The sequence below is a fragment of the Suncus etruscus genome, chromosome 5, assembly GCF_024139225.1.
Source record: "Suncus etruscus isolate mSunEtr1 chromosome 5, mSunEtr1.pri.cur, whole genome shotgun sequence".
NCBI classification, from domain to species: Eukaryota; Metazoa; Chordata; class Mammalia; order Eulipotyphla; family Soricidae; genus Suncus; species Suncus etruscus.
In genome coordinates, this window is record NC_064852.1 from 140759905 (window position 1) to 140778885 (window position 18981).

General features: G+C 33.9%; 1 protein-coding gene across 1 annotated transcript in view; it reads left to right on the forward strand.

Annotated features, from left to right (window-relative positions):
• The window catches only part of CSMD3 (CUB and Sushi multiple domains 3), a 1236222-nt gene that overhangs the window by 1028111 nt on the left and 189130 nt on the right, over positions 1 to 18981 (forward strand). Inside the window, exons 33-35 of the mRNA XM_049773958.1 lie at positions 16284 to 16397; positions 16890 to 16985; positions 18507 to 18710. Of these exons, the coding sequence (XP_049629915.1) occupies positions 16284 to 16397; positions 16890 to 16985; positions 18507 to 18710 (414 nt within the window). The remainder of the gene's footprint in view (positions 1 to 16283; positions 16398 to 16889; positions 16986 to 18506; positions 18711 to 18981) is intronic.

Consider the following 18981-nt stretch of genomic DNA (forward strand, 5'->3'; position numbering starts at 1 on the left):
TTCCTCCTTGAAGATGCCTGTAATGTCCTGTAGTGTTTTGCCTATGTGCTGTTCTATATATCTTATGGTTTTGGGGCTGAAATCGAGGTCTTTAATCCATTTGGATTTTACCTTTGTACATGATGTTAACTGGGGGTCTAAGTTTAATTTTTTGCAAGTGGCTATCCAATTGTGCCAACACCACTTGTTGAAGAGGCTTTCCCTGCTCCATTTAGGATTTCCTACTCCTTTATCAAAAATTAGATGGTTGTATGTCTGGGGAACATTTTCTGAGTATTCAAGCCTATTCCACTGATCTGAGGACCTATCCTTATTCCAATACCATGCTGTTTTGATAACTGTTGCTTTGTAGTACAGTTTAAAGTTGGGAAAAGTAATTCCTCCCATATTCTTTTTCCCAATGATTGCTTTAGCTATTCGAGGGTGTTTATTGTTCCAAATGAATTTCAAGAGTGTCTGATCCACTTCTTTGAAGAATGTCATGGGTATCTTTAGAGGGATGGCATTAAATCTGTATAATGCCTTGGGGAGTATTGACATTTTGATGATGTTAATCCTGCCAATCCATGAGCAGGGTATGTGTTTCCATTTCCGTGTGTCCTCTCTTATTTCTTGGAGCAGAGTTTTATAGTTTTCTTTGTATAGGTCCTTCACATATTTAGTCAAGTTGATTCCAAGATATTTGAGTTTGTGTGGTACTATTGTGAATGGGGTTGTTTTCTTAATGTCCATTTCATCCTTATTACTATTGGTATATAGAAAGGCCATTGATTTTTGTGTGTTAATTTTGTAGCCTGCCACCTTGCTATATGAGTCTATTGTTTCTAGAAGCTTTTTGATAGCGTCTTTAGGGTTTTCTAAGTAGAGTATCATGTCATCTGCAAACAGTGAGAGCTTGACTTCTTCCTTTCCTATCTGGATTCCCTTGATATCCTTTTCTTGCCTAATCGCTATAGCAAGTACTTCCAGTGCTATGTTGAATAGGAGTGGTGAGAGAGGACAGCCTTGTCTTGTGCCAGAATTTAGAGGGAAGGCTTTCAGTTTTTCTCCATTGAGGATAATATTTGCCACTGGCTTGTGGTAGATGGCCTTCACTATATTGAGAAAGGTTCCCTCCATTCCCATCTTGCTGAGAGTTTTGATCAAGAATGGGTGTTGGACCTTATCAAATGCTTTCTCTGCATCTATTGATATGATCATGTGGTTTTTATTTTTCTTGTTATTGATGTTGTGTATTATGTTGATAGATTTACGGATGTTAAACCAGCCTTGCATTCCTGGGATGAAACCTACTTGATCGTAGTGGATGATCTTCTTAACGAGGCATTGAATCCTATTTGCCAGGATTTTGTTGAGGATCTTTGCATCTGCATTCATCAGTGATATTGGTCTGTAATTTTCTTTTTTGGTAGCGTCTCTGTCTGGTTTAGGTATCAAGGTGATGTTGGCTTCATAAAAGCTATTTGGAAGTGTTTCTGTTTGTTCAATTTCATGAAAGAGTCTTGCCAAGATTGGCAGTAGTTCCTCTTGGAAAGTTTGATAGAATTCATTAGTGAATCCATCTGGACCTGGGCTTTTGTTTTTCGGCAGACATTTGATTACTGTTTTAATTTCATCAATGGTGATGGGGGTGTTTAGATATGATACATCCTCTTCCTTCAACCGTGGAAGATTATAAGAGTCCAAGAATTTATCCATTTCTTCCAGGTTCTCATTTTTAGTGGCGTAGAGTTTTTCAAAGTAGTTTCTGATTACCCTTTGAATCTCTGTCATATCAGTAGTGATCTCTCCTTTTTCATTCCTGATACGAGTTATCAAGTTTCTCTCTCTCTCTTTCTTTGTTAGGTTTGCCAGTGGTCTATCAATCTTGTTTATTTTTTCAAAGAACCAACTTCTGCTTTCGTTGATCTTTCGGATTGTTTTTTTGAGTTTCCACTTCGTTGATTTCTGCTCTCAACTTTGTTATTTCCTTCTGTCTTCCTATTCTTGGGTCCTTTTGTTGAGCATTTTCTAGTTCTATTAGCTGTGTCATTAAGCTACTCAGGTAAGCTCCTTCTTCCTTCCTGATGTGTGCTTGCAAAGCTATAAATTTTCCTCTCAGTACTGCTTTTGCTGTGTCCCATAAGTTCTGAGAGTTTGTGTCTTGATTGTCATTTGTTTCCAGGAACCTTTTGATTTCCTCCTTGATTTCATCTTGGACCCACTGGTTATTGAGCATGAGGCTGTTTAACTTCCAGGTGTTAAAGTGTTTCTTCTGAGTCCCTTTGGAGTTCACAAATAATTTCAGAGCCTTGTGGTCAGCGAAGGTAGTCTGCAAAATTTCTATCCTCTTGATCTTATGGAGGTATGTTTTATGTGCCAGCATGTAGTCTATCCTGGAGAATGTCCCAGGTACATTGGAGAAGAATGTGTATCCAGGTTTCTGGGGATGGAGTGTCCTATATATATCCACTAGGCCTCTTTCTTCCATTTCTCTCCTCAGGTCTAGTATATTCTTGTTGGGTTTCAGTCTGGTTGACCTGTCCAGTGTTGACAAAGCCGTGTTAAGGTCCCCCACAATTATTGTGTTGTTGTTGATATTATTTTTCAGATTTGTCAACAGTTGTATTAAATATTTTGCTGGCCCCTCATTCGGTGCATATATGTTTAGGATAGTGAATTCTTCCTGCTCTACGTACCCCTTGATTAATATAAAATGTCCGTCTTTGTCCCTTACAACCTTCCTGAGTATAAAGTTTGCATTATCTGATATTAGTATGGCCACTCCAGCTTTTTTATGGGTGTTGTTTGCTTGGATAACTTTTCTCCAGCCTTTTATTTTGAGTCTATGTTTGTTCTGACTATTCAGGTGCGTTTCTTGTAGGCAGCAGAAGGTTGGATTGAGTTTTTTGATCCATTTAGCCACTCTGTGTCTCTTAACTGGTGCATTTAGTCCATTGACGTTGAGAGAAAGAATTGTCCTGGGATTTAACGCCATCTTTATTTCAAAATTTGGTGTGTCTTTTGGGTAGTCTTGTCTTAGATTAGGTCTTTCAGTTTTTCTCTTAAGACTGGTTTTGTGTCTGTGAAGTTTCTGAGCTGTTTTTTGTCTGTGAAACCATGTATTCTTCCGTCAAACCGGAAAGTGAGTTTTGCTGGGTATAGTATTCTGGGTGAAGCATTCATTTCATTCAGTCTTGTCACAATATCCCACCACTGCTTTCTGGCATTGAGCGTTTCTGGTGACATGTCTGCTGTAAATCTCAGGGAAGCTTGCTTGAACATGATTTCCCCTTTTGATCTTGCTGTTTTCAGAATTCTGTCTCTATCTGTGGGATTTGTCATTGTGACTAGGATGTGTCTTGGGGTGGTTTTTCTGGGGTCTCTTTTGGTTGGTACTCTTCGGGCATGCAGGATTTGATCACATATATTCTTTAGCTCTGGAAGTTTCTCTTTAATGATGTTCTTGACCATTGATTCTTCCTGGAAATTTTCTTCCTGGGTCTCTGGGACTCCAATGATTCTTAAGTTGTTTCTGTTGATCTTATCATAGACTTCTATTTTCGTCTGTTCCCATTCTTTGACTAAGTTTTCCATTGTCTGCTCATTTGCTTTAAGTTTTTTGTCCAATCTCTCCTGCTGTATGGAATTGTTATGTATCTCATCTTCCACAGCACCAAGTCTATTCTCAGCTTCTGATACCCTGTCCCAGAGCTTATCCATTTTGTCATTCACTTCGTTTACTGACTTTTTCAGTCCTGTTAGTTGACATGTTATTTCAGTTTGGAGTTTTGTCATTTCTGCCTTCATATTTTCTTGGTTCTTATTAGTGTTCTGTTCAACTCGATCCATGGTTTCTTGGAGTCTGTTGAGCACCTTCCATATTGCTAGTCTAAAGTCCTTATCTGAGAGGTTGATTAGTTGTTCAGTCATTATCTGGTCCTCAGAATTGTCATCTTCATTCTCTATGTCTGATGCTGGCCTGCGTTGTTTCCCCATTGTCACACTTGTATTGTGGGTTTTTCTACGTGTTGTGGTGGTATTCATTGTCTATATGATGTAGGCAGCACACTCCTCTGGCTCCTCCCTTTCTGGATGGGCTGACTTGCCTCTAAGGGAGGGGAGTCCTCCGTGGATGAAGCCTCACACTGGGTCAAATCTTAGGCCCGAGCATGCAACAGAGAAGACAGTCCAGAGAGAAATGTTTGCTTCTGTGATATAGCGCCGTTCTTAGTGTGATTTTTCCTTCTTGTTGCAATGGAGTTCTTTCCTTAGAAAGAGTGCACGGCCGCGTAGCGAAGCAGAGCGGCCGTGCTCCTCTGAGCCTCTTTTTGCCCCACTCGCAAGAGTTTTACGCAAGAGGACAGTAGACAGACATAGACAGGTCACACTCACAGTCTTTCACAGCTGAGCCCCACTGGGCCGGTGTACTTTCGCGGATTTTCCCCGCCTGGTGTCACACACAGGGAGCCAGCTTTTGCAAAGGTTAGCCGGTTTTTATGCTCTGAAGTCCCTCCCTGAAAATGGCGTCTGGGCGAGCGAGGTTTCTGGAGGCTCTTTTTGCCCCACTCGCAAGAGTTTCACGCAGAGGACAGTAGACAGACATAGACAGGTCACACTCACAGTCTTTCACAGCTGAGCCCCACTGGGCCGGTGTACTTTCGCGGATTTTCCCCGCCTGGTGTCACACACAGGGAGCCAGCTTTTGCAAAGGTTAGCCGGTTTTTATGCTCTGAAGTCCCTTCCATGCTATCTTTCGGCCCCTAGAGTCAACTTTTTTCGTGACGAACATTCTTTTGACATTTTATTTTTAGTAATAGTGACTATAAAAGTTGCTGCTATAAAAGTAGCCAGAGAGCTTGTACAGAGTAGCACTTGCCTTGAACACAGTCAACAAGGTTTGACCCATTTTGCTGTAAGCTGTTCAATTAACATTGCCAGGAATGAACCCTGACACAGAATCAGGAGTAAGTCTGGAGCACATTCAGTCATTTCTCCCAATCAAAAAACAGAATTTATGTATTTATTTTTACTTTGTTTGTTTTGGGGGCCACACCCATTTGATGCTCAGGGGTTACTCCTGACTATGCTCTTGAAAATCGCCCCTGGCTTGCGGGGACCATATGGGACCCCAGGGGATTGAACCCCAGTCTGTCCTGGAGTAGCACAGGCAAAACAGACACCTTACCACTCTGCACCACCATTCCGGCCCCCAGAATTTATTTTTTAAAAAGTTTTTTTTAATAGATACTCTGCTCTAAACTTCACTATTTACTCTACAATACAGAAACTTTTTTTTTATTAAAGATACTTTTATATAATTGACTTTATTTCAAAATAGAAGAAATCTATTTCTTCATAATTAACATGCCAAATTATCGTTTGGTCATTTAAGATTTGTGGATTCACTGTAAGTCATCTTTTTCTCTTTTTCAAAAAAAAATAATATGAAAGGAGTTTCTATAATGATTACAATTTAAAATTAAGGTAAAAAACTGTAAACAATGCTAATGGAACTTCCTGAACCTTTTAAAAAGCAATATTGGATGAAAGTAATGTATACGTCATGAAAAGTCTGTATACGCAACACTGATTTTATTGGTCATCATAGACAAAAGTGCTCATCTGTTGCACTTTACTACATAACTTAGACATATCATATGTTAAGTCACAATAACACTTTACGATTAGACAAAAATTTCTCATTATTTGGGAGAAATCTAATTTAAGAGAAATCTGCACTGCAACCACTGCCTTAAAATATCTAAGAATGTTTGTGGGGACAGAGAGATAGCACAGCTGTAGGGCATTTGGCTTGAAAGCGCCAACCTAGGACAGACCTAGGTTCGATTTCTGGCATCCCATATGATCCCTGGAGCTTGTTAAATGTAGTTTCCAGAGCACTGCCAAGTGTGGCCCAAAAACAAACAAACAAACAAATCTAAAATTGAGACCACAATAAGTTTAACAGAGGACAAAATAAATAAAATTCATAAATGTTGATGCAGGTTGATACTGGATGAGGGTTCATAGATGTTTATTTTTATTTACAGTTCTCTTTCTTTATATGCTTAGAAATGTTCACAATTTTAAAACACCCCATGAGAATACTTCCCTCACCTATGTATCTCTTCACTATTAGGATTTGCCAGATATAGTGTAACCACATGTGAAGAAAAATACCCTTAGGAATTATTAATTTGTTTATCCAAAATAAAATTAAAATGGAAGTGTTAATAAAATATTCTGAAACTTTAAATTTTGCTTTTCTGTTTTAATCCTCTTAACCATGCAGAAGAATAATTTATTGTGTTTTTTTCTCTTGATTTCATTGCTTTTTAAACACCAAATTAATTTTCATCTATTGTTAGAAAATGTTGCATCTGCCAAATTGCAGATAATCTGCTAGTTTGCAGTGGAATAACTATTACTCTTGGAACAATTAAAATCATTAAAATATATTACTATAGTTATTTTAACAATTTACATATATATGATTTATATATATATATATTTACAGTATGTCAAATAAGCAGTTCTGAGGGGTTTAGTGCCAAGCAAATTAACACACTCTGGACAGAAAGCAAATATCACAAAAACCTTAACATAGATAATAATAATTATATAGATTTTTTTCCAGAAATTATATTTTATGGAATGACAAAATATCATTTAAGAAACTTCTATTAAAATATAAGTAAATTAGTATGATGTTTAACATTTTAACTTCAAAGCAGAATTAATTTTTGATCTATATTTATAAAAAATGATTTCCATAGTCAGAGTGATAATATTTTAAACAGTTTTTTTTTCTTTTCCGGGGGGGTCACACCCGGCAGCACTTAGGGACTACTCCTAGCTCTATTCTCAGAAATTGCACCCAGCAGGCTCGGGGGACCATATGGGATGCCAGGATTTGAACCACCAATCTTCAGCATGCAAGGCAAACGCTGTACTGCTGTGCTATCTCTCCGGCCCCCAAGAGTGATAATATTTTAGAAACTAATATCCTTTTATCTAAATGTTAAGAAATTCTTGCAATAATAATTTTCAGACACAAAAGAGAAAAGAGCTGGAAGTTCCAGCTCACCTCAGGAAGCTCACCACAAAGAGTGATGAGTTTAGTTAGAGAAATAACTACATTTTGAACTGTCCTAATAATGAGAATGTATGAGGGAAATGGAGAGCCTGTTTAGAGTACAGGCAGGGGTCGGGTGGGGAGGAGGGAGATTTGAGACATTGGTGATGGGAATGTTGCACTGGTGATGGGTGGTGTTCTTTACATGACTGAAACCCAAACACAATCATGTATGTAATCAAGGTGTTTAAAAAAAAAAAGAAATAGGAATAATAAGATTTTGGTATATTTTATTTTAGGGCCAGAAAATATATATATATTGTATTCTGTAATTTGCTAATCTAGTAAATCTGGATTATTCTTACTCAGGCAGAACTGATCCCAGTACGTAGTTTAAAGGCATACTATGTGAAGATATCAAAAACTTCCCTATAATTAATATACAATCCATATCTTTCACCATAAGTAAAATGCTTTAATATAAACTTGTACACTGTCTTGCGAATAAAAAAAGTTATATTGAGCTTTTGGTTGCATTTTTTAATATTTTAGAATTTAACTTTGAAAGCCCCAATAATAAATAGGACAGTGTTTAAAATCATGATGTGCTTAGGGATTCCAAAATTCAACCCTAGAACAAGTTCCACAAAATTAGCTTCATACTCAGACCCTGAAGTGAACATAAAGTTTTGTATATGTTACTAATTTAAAAATATAAACACACATAGTGGACTTTTATAAACTACTCTTAAAATATTTGCGGGATATAAAATTTTGCCAAAAAATTTAACTCTAGCTCAGAATTTTGATGAATAATGTAACCAATGATACAAATGTTTTCATGTATAGATAAATTCAGTTCTAAGCACTTCTTTTGTTTGTGTTTATGTTTATTTTGGGGCTACACCCAGCAAAAATTCAGAGCTTATTTGTGACTTTGTGTTTAGGGATCACAGGGGGTTGAGGGGATCACATGGAATGGAGGCTAGAAGTTGCATTATCTATGTGCAAAGCAAGCCCTATCTGCTACCTATCTGTTGTACATACTATGACTCCAGCTCAGTGTTTTAAACACTCTGTTTTGAATTTCTTATAAAATCGTCCTTATCTTGGTAGAATGGGTGTCAACATGTGTATGCTTCTGAGCAGTGTTGTTGAATAAAATGCAAGCTAATAAAGCAGGAGTGGTCTCAAAAACATAATTACAAACAGCAACCAAATAACTGCCTAATGCAGTCAAACTTAGAGAACACAGAGAAGAATAGATGTTGGGCCCTTAGCTATACAACCTCAGTTCATTTTGGGCATTCGATGTGGTCTCCTGAGTCTGCCAGAACTGAGCCTTGAGCATAGTGGCAGGAAAAAGCCTGAGCTGATATGTCCACAAACAAACAAGCAAGCAAAGTACACATTTAGGGAAAGGAGTAATAAACAAGTTGATAATGCAGCTTTAATTTAATTGGTATTTATACCTTTCTTTCTACTTTCTTTTAATCCCAGTCTGTATTCTCTTTAAAAGTATTACTTTATGAAGAAGTTTTTGTTTCTGAAGCAGAGAGGCACAAAGAGGGAAATATTAAGTGAAACCTAAAGTAGAATTCACACTCTCATTATTCCCTTTTCTTAGTCTGTATTGAAAGTTTGTACTTGCCTTTTCAAATTCCATCCAGAAGATTAGAGTTTCAAGTCAAGTAATTAGAAAAGTATTCTGCAATTTTTGAAAGTGAAAGAAAAATGAATAAAATATCTAAAATAATCTTCTAACATAATAGGTTTTATATATGGCAAACAAGTCATGAGGAAACTATGACTTTAATATCAAAGGTTAATTAAATTTGCCTGTCAACATACTTTCAGAATTTGTAGCAATATATCTTTATTAAGTTATTAATAATAATTATTATTTTTAAGTAAAATTTAAGTCATGACTCAAATATAAATTTATGAAACATTGACTTAGTCTTATGAGATGAAACACCTTTTTATATATGTTTACAGATAAGGAAATTGAGTTACAGAAAAATCTATTTATTTTCTTGCATGACTTATCCTGACTTCTTTGGAGAGAGCAGAGAGAGCACATCTAACAGTGTTCAAGGGTTTCTTTTGTCTCTGCATTCCGGAATTTCTCTTGGCAGTGCTTAGGTTTGCCAAGAATAGGACTCCAGGTTGGCTGCATGTAAGCCAAACTTCCCTACCCGCAGATCTATCACTCTAGTGCGATTCATTCTGACTTCATTGTTTGTTTTTCTTTTGGTTTTCTCATCCTGACTTCAATCAAAGAGTTTGAAAACTTATACTAGACCTTGAGTCTTTAATATTAATTTTATTAGGCAGTTTTCTGAAATCCAACATGATTTATAAGGTATTTCAGATCTGTGTGTTGCTCACTTGAATATATTAGTTCAAAATCTGTTTATTTGGGGGCCGGAGCAGTGGCGCAAGCGAAGGTGTCTGCATTGTCGGTGCTAGCCTAGGACTAAACTTGGTTAGATCCCCCCCACCTTCCGTCCCATATAGTCCCCCAAGCCAGGAGCGATTTCTGAGCCCATAGCCAGGAGTAACTCCTGGGCGTCACCGGGTGTCGCCGAAAAAAAATCTGTTTATCTTTAGATTCTGAGAGTCTTTAAGTTATTATTGTAGTAATCATGAAGCAAAGAACCCAGTTCATTTATAATACCAGGGCACAATCATTGATAAGACACTGCACACTACCTTAAGAAATTCCGCACTCCAAAAAAGATTTTCTCCTCTGCCTTCTTCCACCAAACACAGACCCTTTTATCTAACAGAGAAGTGAGTCAGACTGGAGTTTATCACAGTCTCTTAGACATTTTATCACTATAACCATCTTCCACAGCACTCGTTTCTATCATGACTCAGCATGAAGCTGCCTTATTTTCTTCTCACATTTGCTTGCCATTGTGATTCTCTGTGAATTATTTCCCCCTGAAAGAAGAAGAAAATTGACAAAGATAAAATTAAAGCACTTCTTTATTTGCATAAACTCAATTTTCATTTTTAATTCAATAACTCCCATCCTGATCAGTGAATAACAGTAATCATGTCTGTATTTGTTTTATTATCCTCTCAAAAGTTAATTACAAAATCAGTGAGCCCGAGTATTAGGTACTAATTAGTTATTTTGATGCCACAAATATTAAAAGTAACTTTCCAAAGTTTCTGACAACTTAGGCATCAGTTGGGATATTACACAATATTCCAGGTTAGTTAAAAGGGACATTTTTACTTCTTTATTTTTCTATGTATAGTCTAAATATTTCTCACATGTATAGATTCTCAATCATTTAGTACAACGCGTCACACCAATATACCCACTACATTGTTTTGATTGTGTGTTTTCCAGGGGACATATTGCAATTTTCTAGCTTACTATGCACTCAGGATTACTCCTGGTGTGTTCAGGAAACTATATGTGGTGTAGAAGTTTATACTTAGGTTGACTGTATGGAGCCTGCTCTAATAATAATTCTTTTCTGAATTATTCTCCACAATTAAAAAAAATGCTCTTTAAAATAGCTAAATGAGACTTAATATGTGCAAAATCTGAGCGAATTTATTTCATCTGTCTTGATTAGATAGTGCCATAAAAATAAATAAACCTTACTTTATTCAAACATATTTGAAAGGCATAAACTTTATTTATTCTGAATATTTTTGTTCTCAAGGAACAAATAAACTAACAAAAGTTAAAGTTTGGATACACTTTCTGTTAATATGATCTAAATTAGGGTCCCATCTATTTAAATATCTTAAGCAGACCCCGATGATTTTTTAAAAATATATAAATTAAATATTTCTTTAAAATCAGGTCTAGGATTTTATCTAAATATCATCCATTAGAATCCACTGGTAGAAAGTTATTTGAGGTCTGGAGTGGATTGTTAGTGATAGGATGCTTCCCATGCACATGGCCAATCCAGGTATATTCCCCAGCACCCACCTCTCTGAGTCCAGCCAGAAATAAACCCTAAACTCGGAGCTAGCAGCAAGCTCTGAGGAACAAAATCTGTACCTTCATATTAAAAAAGGAAGATTCTTTGAAGAATGAATTATATGATTAGCTGAGCAGTGATCTGCGTATGTTGAATAAAGGCAAATTGCCACCTGAAAGGCTACAAAAGTAATTCATAGAGTGTAAGGTGTAGGGGTCACTTTCTATACTCAGCACACCCAAAGAGATTCTTCCAAGTAGTGACCACAAGATCTGGACATATCCCTCAGAAAATATTCGCCAAATAAACTGGAGGTTTAATGCCAGGCTCCAATAATGTCTCTCAGGTCATAATCATATCTTAACCCCACTATTCAGCTTTGTTCTTGGTAAATTACATAATAAAATGAAGAAATTTTAGTTGAGTTTATAAAGTCTATTCATAACAAAATATTAAAAGTATTAGCAGAGGGGCTGGAGCAGTGGCACAAGTGGTAACACATCTACCTTGCCAGTGCTAGCCTAGGACGGACTGTGGTTCGATGCCCTGGCATCCCATATGGTCCTCCAAGCCAGGAGCGATTTCTGAGCGCATAGCCAGGAGTAACCCTTGAGCTTCACTGGGAGGGGGTGTGGCCCAAAAACAGAAAGAAAGGAAAGAAAGGAAGGAAAGAAGGAAGGAAGGAAGGAAGGAAGGAAGGAAGGAAGGAAGGAAGGAAGGAAGGAAGGAAGGAAGGAAGGAAGGAAGGAAGGAAGAAAGAAAGAAAGAAAGAAAGAAAGAAAGAAAGAAAGAAAGAAAGAAAGAAAGAAAGAAAGAAAGAAAGAAAGAAAGAAAGAAAGAAAGAAAGAAAGAAAGAAAGAAAGAAAGAAAGAAAGAAAGAAAGGAATATATTAGCAGAATAGTCTCTGAGATAATAAGTCTATTAGTTGTTAATCATTTTAATGATATTTTTCTTTCATACTGTTTCCCTTCTCTTCCACTCTCCATCTTCCAGTAACATAAACAATATATTATAAAAATGTGATTTAACAAAAGTTATAAAAATTACTTTTAATATAGATTATGGGAAGAAAAGGAAGAAAATCTTTAATGGTACCCTTAAGTAATACCTTAGTATTTATTTTCTGAGAGTAAAGTTCTTTTCTTTATACTTGTAAATCTTTAGGAAAAAAAGTAAAGTCCTGGGATCTTAAATGCATACAATTGTGTAATTAAGATAAATAATATATAAACTTAAGATAAATAATATAAAAGACATGGAAATTGTTCCAGACAGTATAATCAGCCTAAGTATGTATGGGATTAATTATCGTCCTATATGTAAAGGGATAAACCAACTATTAGGTATACTTATTTCAATAATCAGAGAGAAATAACAGGAACTATATCAGAATTTAAAACTTCTGTTTTGTTTGTTTCAATTTAAGGGATAACTATAATCCTCATAAAATCCTCATAAAAAATCTACTTATCTCCTGGCCCTCTTTAATGACTTTCACAATTTTTTAATAGCAGTATAAACTATGTAATCAAAGTATTTAGCTGGTCAGCCACTTAGAAGCAGAAAGATCTATTGTCTGAATATATAAAAATAATAAATAGACAAAACATTTACATGCTAGGGTTGGAGCAGTGGCACAAACAGTAGGGCGTTTGCCTTGTACACACTAACCTAGGACGGATCGCGGTTCGATCCCCCAGCGTCTTATATGCCCCACCCCAAGCCACGAGCGATTTCTGAGCACATAGCCAGGAGTAACAGCTGAGCATCACTGGGTGTGACCTAAAAACCAAAAACCAAAACCAAAACATTTACATTTACATGCTGATGGGAAAGCAAACTCTCTAGCTAACCTTATTCATTTCTTAGATGTCTTCCTATCTGACATGTTATCATTAACTTTTTATGGCCTCACCAGAAAAAGGAAAATTCCTTTAGGAATACAGCATAATGGTTCATGAGAGAATAGTTAACACAATGACATAAAGTAAATTAGTTCACTATAAAAGTGCTCTGATAGTTTATTTTACAAAAAATCTTGTTACACGCGTAAATTACAATCTGTCTTTGTATACTGATTATCTTTCCAAAGTAATTTTTGCTAATAAAATATGTTCATAATTTTTAACCTCCATTGGTCAAAAAATACAGAATTAGAAGTTGGAGCAGTGGTACGAAGCAGTAAGATGTCTGCCATGGGGCATTAGCCTAGAATGGACCTTGGTTCAATCCCCTGGCATTCAATATGGTCCCCCAAACCAGAAGCGATATCTGAGCGTATATCCAGGAGTAATCCCTGAGTGTTACCGGGTGTAACAAACAAACAAACAAAAAATAAGCTTCAATATACTGCTGCATTCTTCAACCCCTCGCAATTTCAGTTATCCTCATCAATAGTTCAGAATTATAACAAGTTATAGGCATTTGCTGGTAATAATACTAAATCTTTTGGTATATTTTACATAATTTATTCTATTTAATTTTTATGTCATCTACAAATCACATATAGTTGAATAAGAAGGTTGGGTTTTATCACTGAGGAGATAATGTTAGTTGGGAAATTATTCTGGCCAGTACCAGAATAGATCGTATAGTGAAATTAAAGCAAGTTTCAAAAGGAACAAGTAGGTTTCTGGTTTTATTATACTTCAGATTTCAGTTTATATAGGAGATTTCCATAAAAATTATTGTATATTTATGAGGGAGCATGCATTTATATAATGATCATATGTATAAAGAAAATAGAGAAACATCAGAGGAGGTATAATTTTTCACTAGGTTAAAGGAGAGAAGAAGGGCTTTACATCACTGTGCCCTCTTCATTGACTAACTCTCCATTTGTGGTGTGGGATCTGTAGCAATGCAAAGATCTATCTATTGAAAGATAAAAGAAAGTTTTCTATAGCGAAGCACAGGAGTAGTTGTATCATCCTAAGTATAATCTTTGTGTGTGTGTGTGTGTGTGTGTGTGTGTGTGTGTGTGTGTGTGTGTGTATTTTCCCATTTGTTATAGTGTGGCTGTCTTAATCTTAGAAAGTTTATCTCAGTTTTGATGAGAAGGAAAGTGTAATAAAATTAGACAAATTTTTGATTATCTGATAAATAAATTTAGTGATGATCACTAAATCCTAAAATGATTGTCTACAAGTCCTAGTTTCAGAAAACTCAATGCTGGGCTTTGTGGTAGGAGCTATAATTGAGAGTAAGACGCTTATATAAATAAGCTACAAGAGAAAGTTCTTTTTCCATGCCAAAACACTTGGATGACTATTCACTTTGGTGGTTTGAGAAATTGTTTATATTAAATGTTTTGCTTAGTTACTGATCATATTTCCTGAGTATTTGAATAACTGAGTATTTGAAATTTATTGACATAACTAAAGAATGTTGCTTTAAAGATTTCCTAATAATTTACCAAAACTATACAAAGGAAGACTCAATCATCATATCTTTGTTAGTATATTTAACTTAGCAAAGATCCTGTAATTGAAGTAGAATATTGTTTTTATAATCCTTGGAAAGTAGACACCTGAAAGATAATGTCAACAGCTGCATTAAAATAGAATTGTTTAAAGATATTTTTGAAAACAAATCAACCAAACACCAAAAGAGAAAACATGCAAAAGAGACAACAAAAATCTTCCTACAAATTTTCAAAGTTCTTGGAAATAATTTGGGAATTTTTAAAATAAGCTGCACTAAAAATATTCTATTTGACTCACAGGCCATTAACATAATCGACTCTCAATCTGTGATTTGATAAAAATTATAAATTTATTTTTATTAGTCCAAGGAGAGATGTGAAGGAGGATTATTTCTGAAAACCAGTACTTTGATGTTTAGGAAATATCCAAAGCAATAATTGTGTATCTGTGTTCATATTTCATACTTCTTAAAGAACTGGACTGAGATCACTAGCTTATTTTAGCTTTTTGTACTGCTTCTCAACCTTTTGGCTAAGATTAAGTGTAGTAGTTTAGCTTTTTGTATTTTTTATAAAAAATGTTCTGTTTGTGCTCATGCAAAAGATAAGATGCTTTGAATAAACTTGGAACACTTCATAGAAACTTTCAGAGAATTGTCATAACCTTGAATATAATAAATTTTATGAAGAAATTATAAAAATGTAATCTTTCAATATATAGTATAATTTTAGTGATAAATTTGTGGATTATAAAAGCCGCCAGATTTTTTGTTTTGAAGTTGCTAAAATTACTTAAACTGGACTTTTTAAAAAATATATAGAATTGTTTCAGGATATTTTTTGTTACCACTTCACAAAAACTGAAAACTAGCTTATATTAAAATAAAAAATTTACTCTCAAGGGTTACTCCTGACTATGTGCTCAGAAATCGTTCTTGGCTCGCAGGAACATAAGGGACGCAGGAGATCTGAACTGTGTCCATTCTGGACCGGCCGCTTGCAAGTCAAATGCCCTACCACTGTGCTATTTCTCTGTCTCCATAAAAATAATAAATTATTTATTAAATTAAAATAGGTACTTTGTTTGAAATTATAGCATATGTAATTTTTACTTATCAGAATAAGTTTACAAAACTTAAGGAAACTAAAAAATATAGTCAAATAGCTTTTTGTAAATTTCACTGATGAAACTTCAGCCTTATTAAAACAAGCAATCACTTTTTAAAATTTGATATTTTAATTGTTGAGACATATTAAATATTTATTTTATTAGATTGGGAATAGATGTTTAAAGTTATTTTAACTTGATTTAAACACTGAGTAGTATTTTGCTGATATTTTTTATATCAGCAATTATTTTATAAAGAAATTATTTTTATAAATAAATTATTTTTATAAAGAAAAAGTATACAAAATTTTAAAATAGTAGTAACACTTTATATCAACTAAAAGAGGAGAAAAATTAGAAAAAGAGAAGAGAGTCACAAAGTGAAAAGGAAAACTACTAATGGGAAAATTTTTGGAAAGTAGTTATTTAAAAATTATAAAATCCCAGTTTTACTCTTTCTGATGAAAAATTAAGTGTTACAGCTATCTAATTTATTTGAAAACAGTTTAAAAAATATTTGTATGTCATGGTCATTACTTTTATGACCTGCAATAGTTGGGTGAGATTAATCAACCAATTGGCACCTATCCTCTTTTAAAGGTAGAAAAAAAAAGATAACTATTATATTGTAATACTTTGTTCTCTCTCTCCTCCTCTTTCTATTTTTTTGTTTTCTTTTTGTTTTCGTTTTTGGATGGTTGGTGATTTGTTTGCTCCTCCTGGTTCCTGTTGATCAGTGGTGTTTGGCCAGTTTGTATTTTTCCAGACATCACTCCACGATGTTGTTGAGGTGTTTGATGGGCCAACTCAGCAATCTTCTCTGTTATCTTCCCTCTCAGGATCCCATTCAGGTATCCTTTCTTAGAACTGCCATGCATCAGTTATTCATTAAAGACTGACGTTGTATTATAGTGAAAGTTGAGATTTCTGTCATCCAGAATAGAAATAATAGAGTCACTGTTACTTAAGAAAAAGAAAAAAAAAGTAAAAACACAACTAACAGTAATCAAAAAAATTGAGAAAATATACAACTGACTATTTGGGGGGATTGTAATCAAGTAAATATAATATTTAGTCCACCTGCTTTTTAATGTATTATAAAATATTAAGGATTCTTTCAAGATTTAGGTGCTATGTATAAAAATGTAATTAAAGCATTTCAGGAAAACAGTTTCAATAGAAGTTGAACTCAAAGAGATTATATTTTGAGCGGTAGGATATTTCAAAGTAATTTAATATAAGTATAGATTAACATTTTCAAATGACAGTAGACATTAGTGTAATTTGTTAGGTTTACTGAATGAAATTCTTTATGATATCTTAGTGTTTGTTTTGTTGAGTAGGAGAATCACTTCCACTGAGTTCAGGTAATCAGATCACAATTCGATTTACTTCAGTTGGACCAATAACAGCTAAGGGATTTCACTTTGTTTATCAAGGTAAGTGACCCTGTAGCCTAGAAACACACTAAGGAATGATATCAGTTTCGTGTCATGTTTCAGAATTAAGGATTGTTGAGACACTCATCAATGTTTCAGAAAGATGAGTTGTGGGACTGATTGCTTTTATTTTTTTTTATTTATTTCTGCTTTCAAAACAATTTTAACCTGTCCTTCACCCATTACAAGAACACTTATTTTTTCCAAACTACAAAGACCAAGTGCTTCCATTATCACCTAGTATTTCCATCATTCTCAAGTAATTTATATGATTTTTCTTCCTTCCAACACATCATTTTCAAAACATATTATTCTTCACACTTCTCTAAACAGATCCCATTTTTTCTGATAATTCAATATTCTAGTTTAAAATTGCACCCCAATTTTGTATTGATCTAGTTAGATATAAGGAATATAATTTATCCATATTTTAGTGTCTCATTCTCTTAGGAAACTTTAAATTTTCATTTCTTAAGCAACTCGAAGTTGGTTTTATAGGTTTGTTTTCATTTTCTTAGACAAACTTGTATATCTGTAATAAATTTAGAAATATCATTTGAAATTATTTTGAAAATTTTATGTTCATATAGTATAATCATTTGTATCTTGAACTTATTTCTAAAAAAATACAAATACTTTTTATTAAGCTAACCCTCTTTTTATATGTTTATTAGGTTTAATATTATGCCATTTTATTTTGAAATATCATTATAAAATTCACGATATTAAAATTTTAAAAGGCACTATAATAGTTACTTTTATTCAGATCACATAAGAGGAATTAATCTATTTGAAATTCATCATATCATTTTTTGGACTCTTCTCAAACTCTTTAATTCCATCTGTATGTGTTTTAAAAAGAAAAAACATCCTGTTATCATTCTATTTTACTAAACAAAAAAAATCACAATTAAAGGATTATATTTAAAAATCTCAGAAAACTTTAAATTTGATATTGTGATTATTAAATTAAAAATATTTCTATTGTTGTTAATCTGTCTGGCTTTTATTATCTTAACCTGGGAATGTTTACTCTATCAATTACAAAAAACTAAATTTGTTTCAAGCTACTATTTGTGTACAAGTTATAGAATTAATATATGTGTGCTTTTTTTTAAGTATATTTTAGTGAGTCAGATATTTAGAGAAAAACTGTGAAAAAGCTTTATAGTATCCTTATTTTTACTTTAGTGCTTCAGTAAAAATGGAAAATTATTTTATTTTCAATTATTATGCTATAAATTACAAGTCCTAACTAGGACACTTTATTACATTTAAAACACATTTGGTAAAATTTATATTTAAAAAAATGTCAGCACTATTTTTTAATTAAGAATATGTATTGCTATGGTAAGATCTATTTTATAATTTATTTTGTATGAAACAAAGATTGTACAAATATATCCAAATTAGTAACATTTCTGCTAAAGTGAATATTATTTAAAATGTTTGTAAATAATAAAATATATAGATATGTACTTATCAAGTGTGAAATTAAAGTCAATTATTATTTGTACACAGCTGTCCCAAGAACAAGTTCTACACAATGCAGTTCTGTACCTGAACCAAGATTTGGAAGAAGGATTGGCAATGAATTTGCAGTTGGTTCACTGGTTCTTTTTGAATGTAACCCAGGATATATTTTACATGGATCCATAGCAATTAGGTGTGATACAGTGCCCAATTCTTTGGCCCAATGGAATGATTCTTTACCTACCTGTATTGGTGAGTTTATCAATTTTACATATATAATATTATAAATATATTTTAGGAAGTTGATTTATATTCCATCTTTTACTATTTCTATTTTAAAACATACATAATTTTAGATGATGTGTTAGTTAAATTTCAACTATATAAATTAGGATGATAAGAATTAACTAGTGTTTGAAGAATCAGTAAGCAAATATATCGAATTAGTGACTTTTTATTGATTTATTGATTTATGTTGATGATGTATGCATATATACTTATAAGGATACAGACTATAATTATT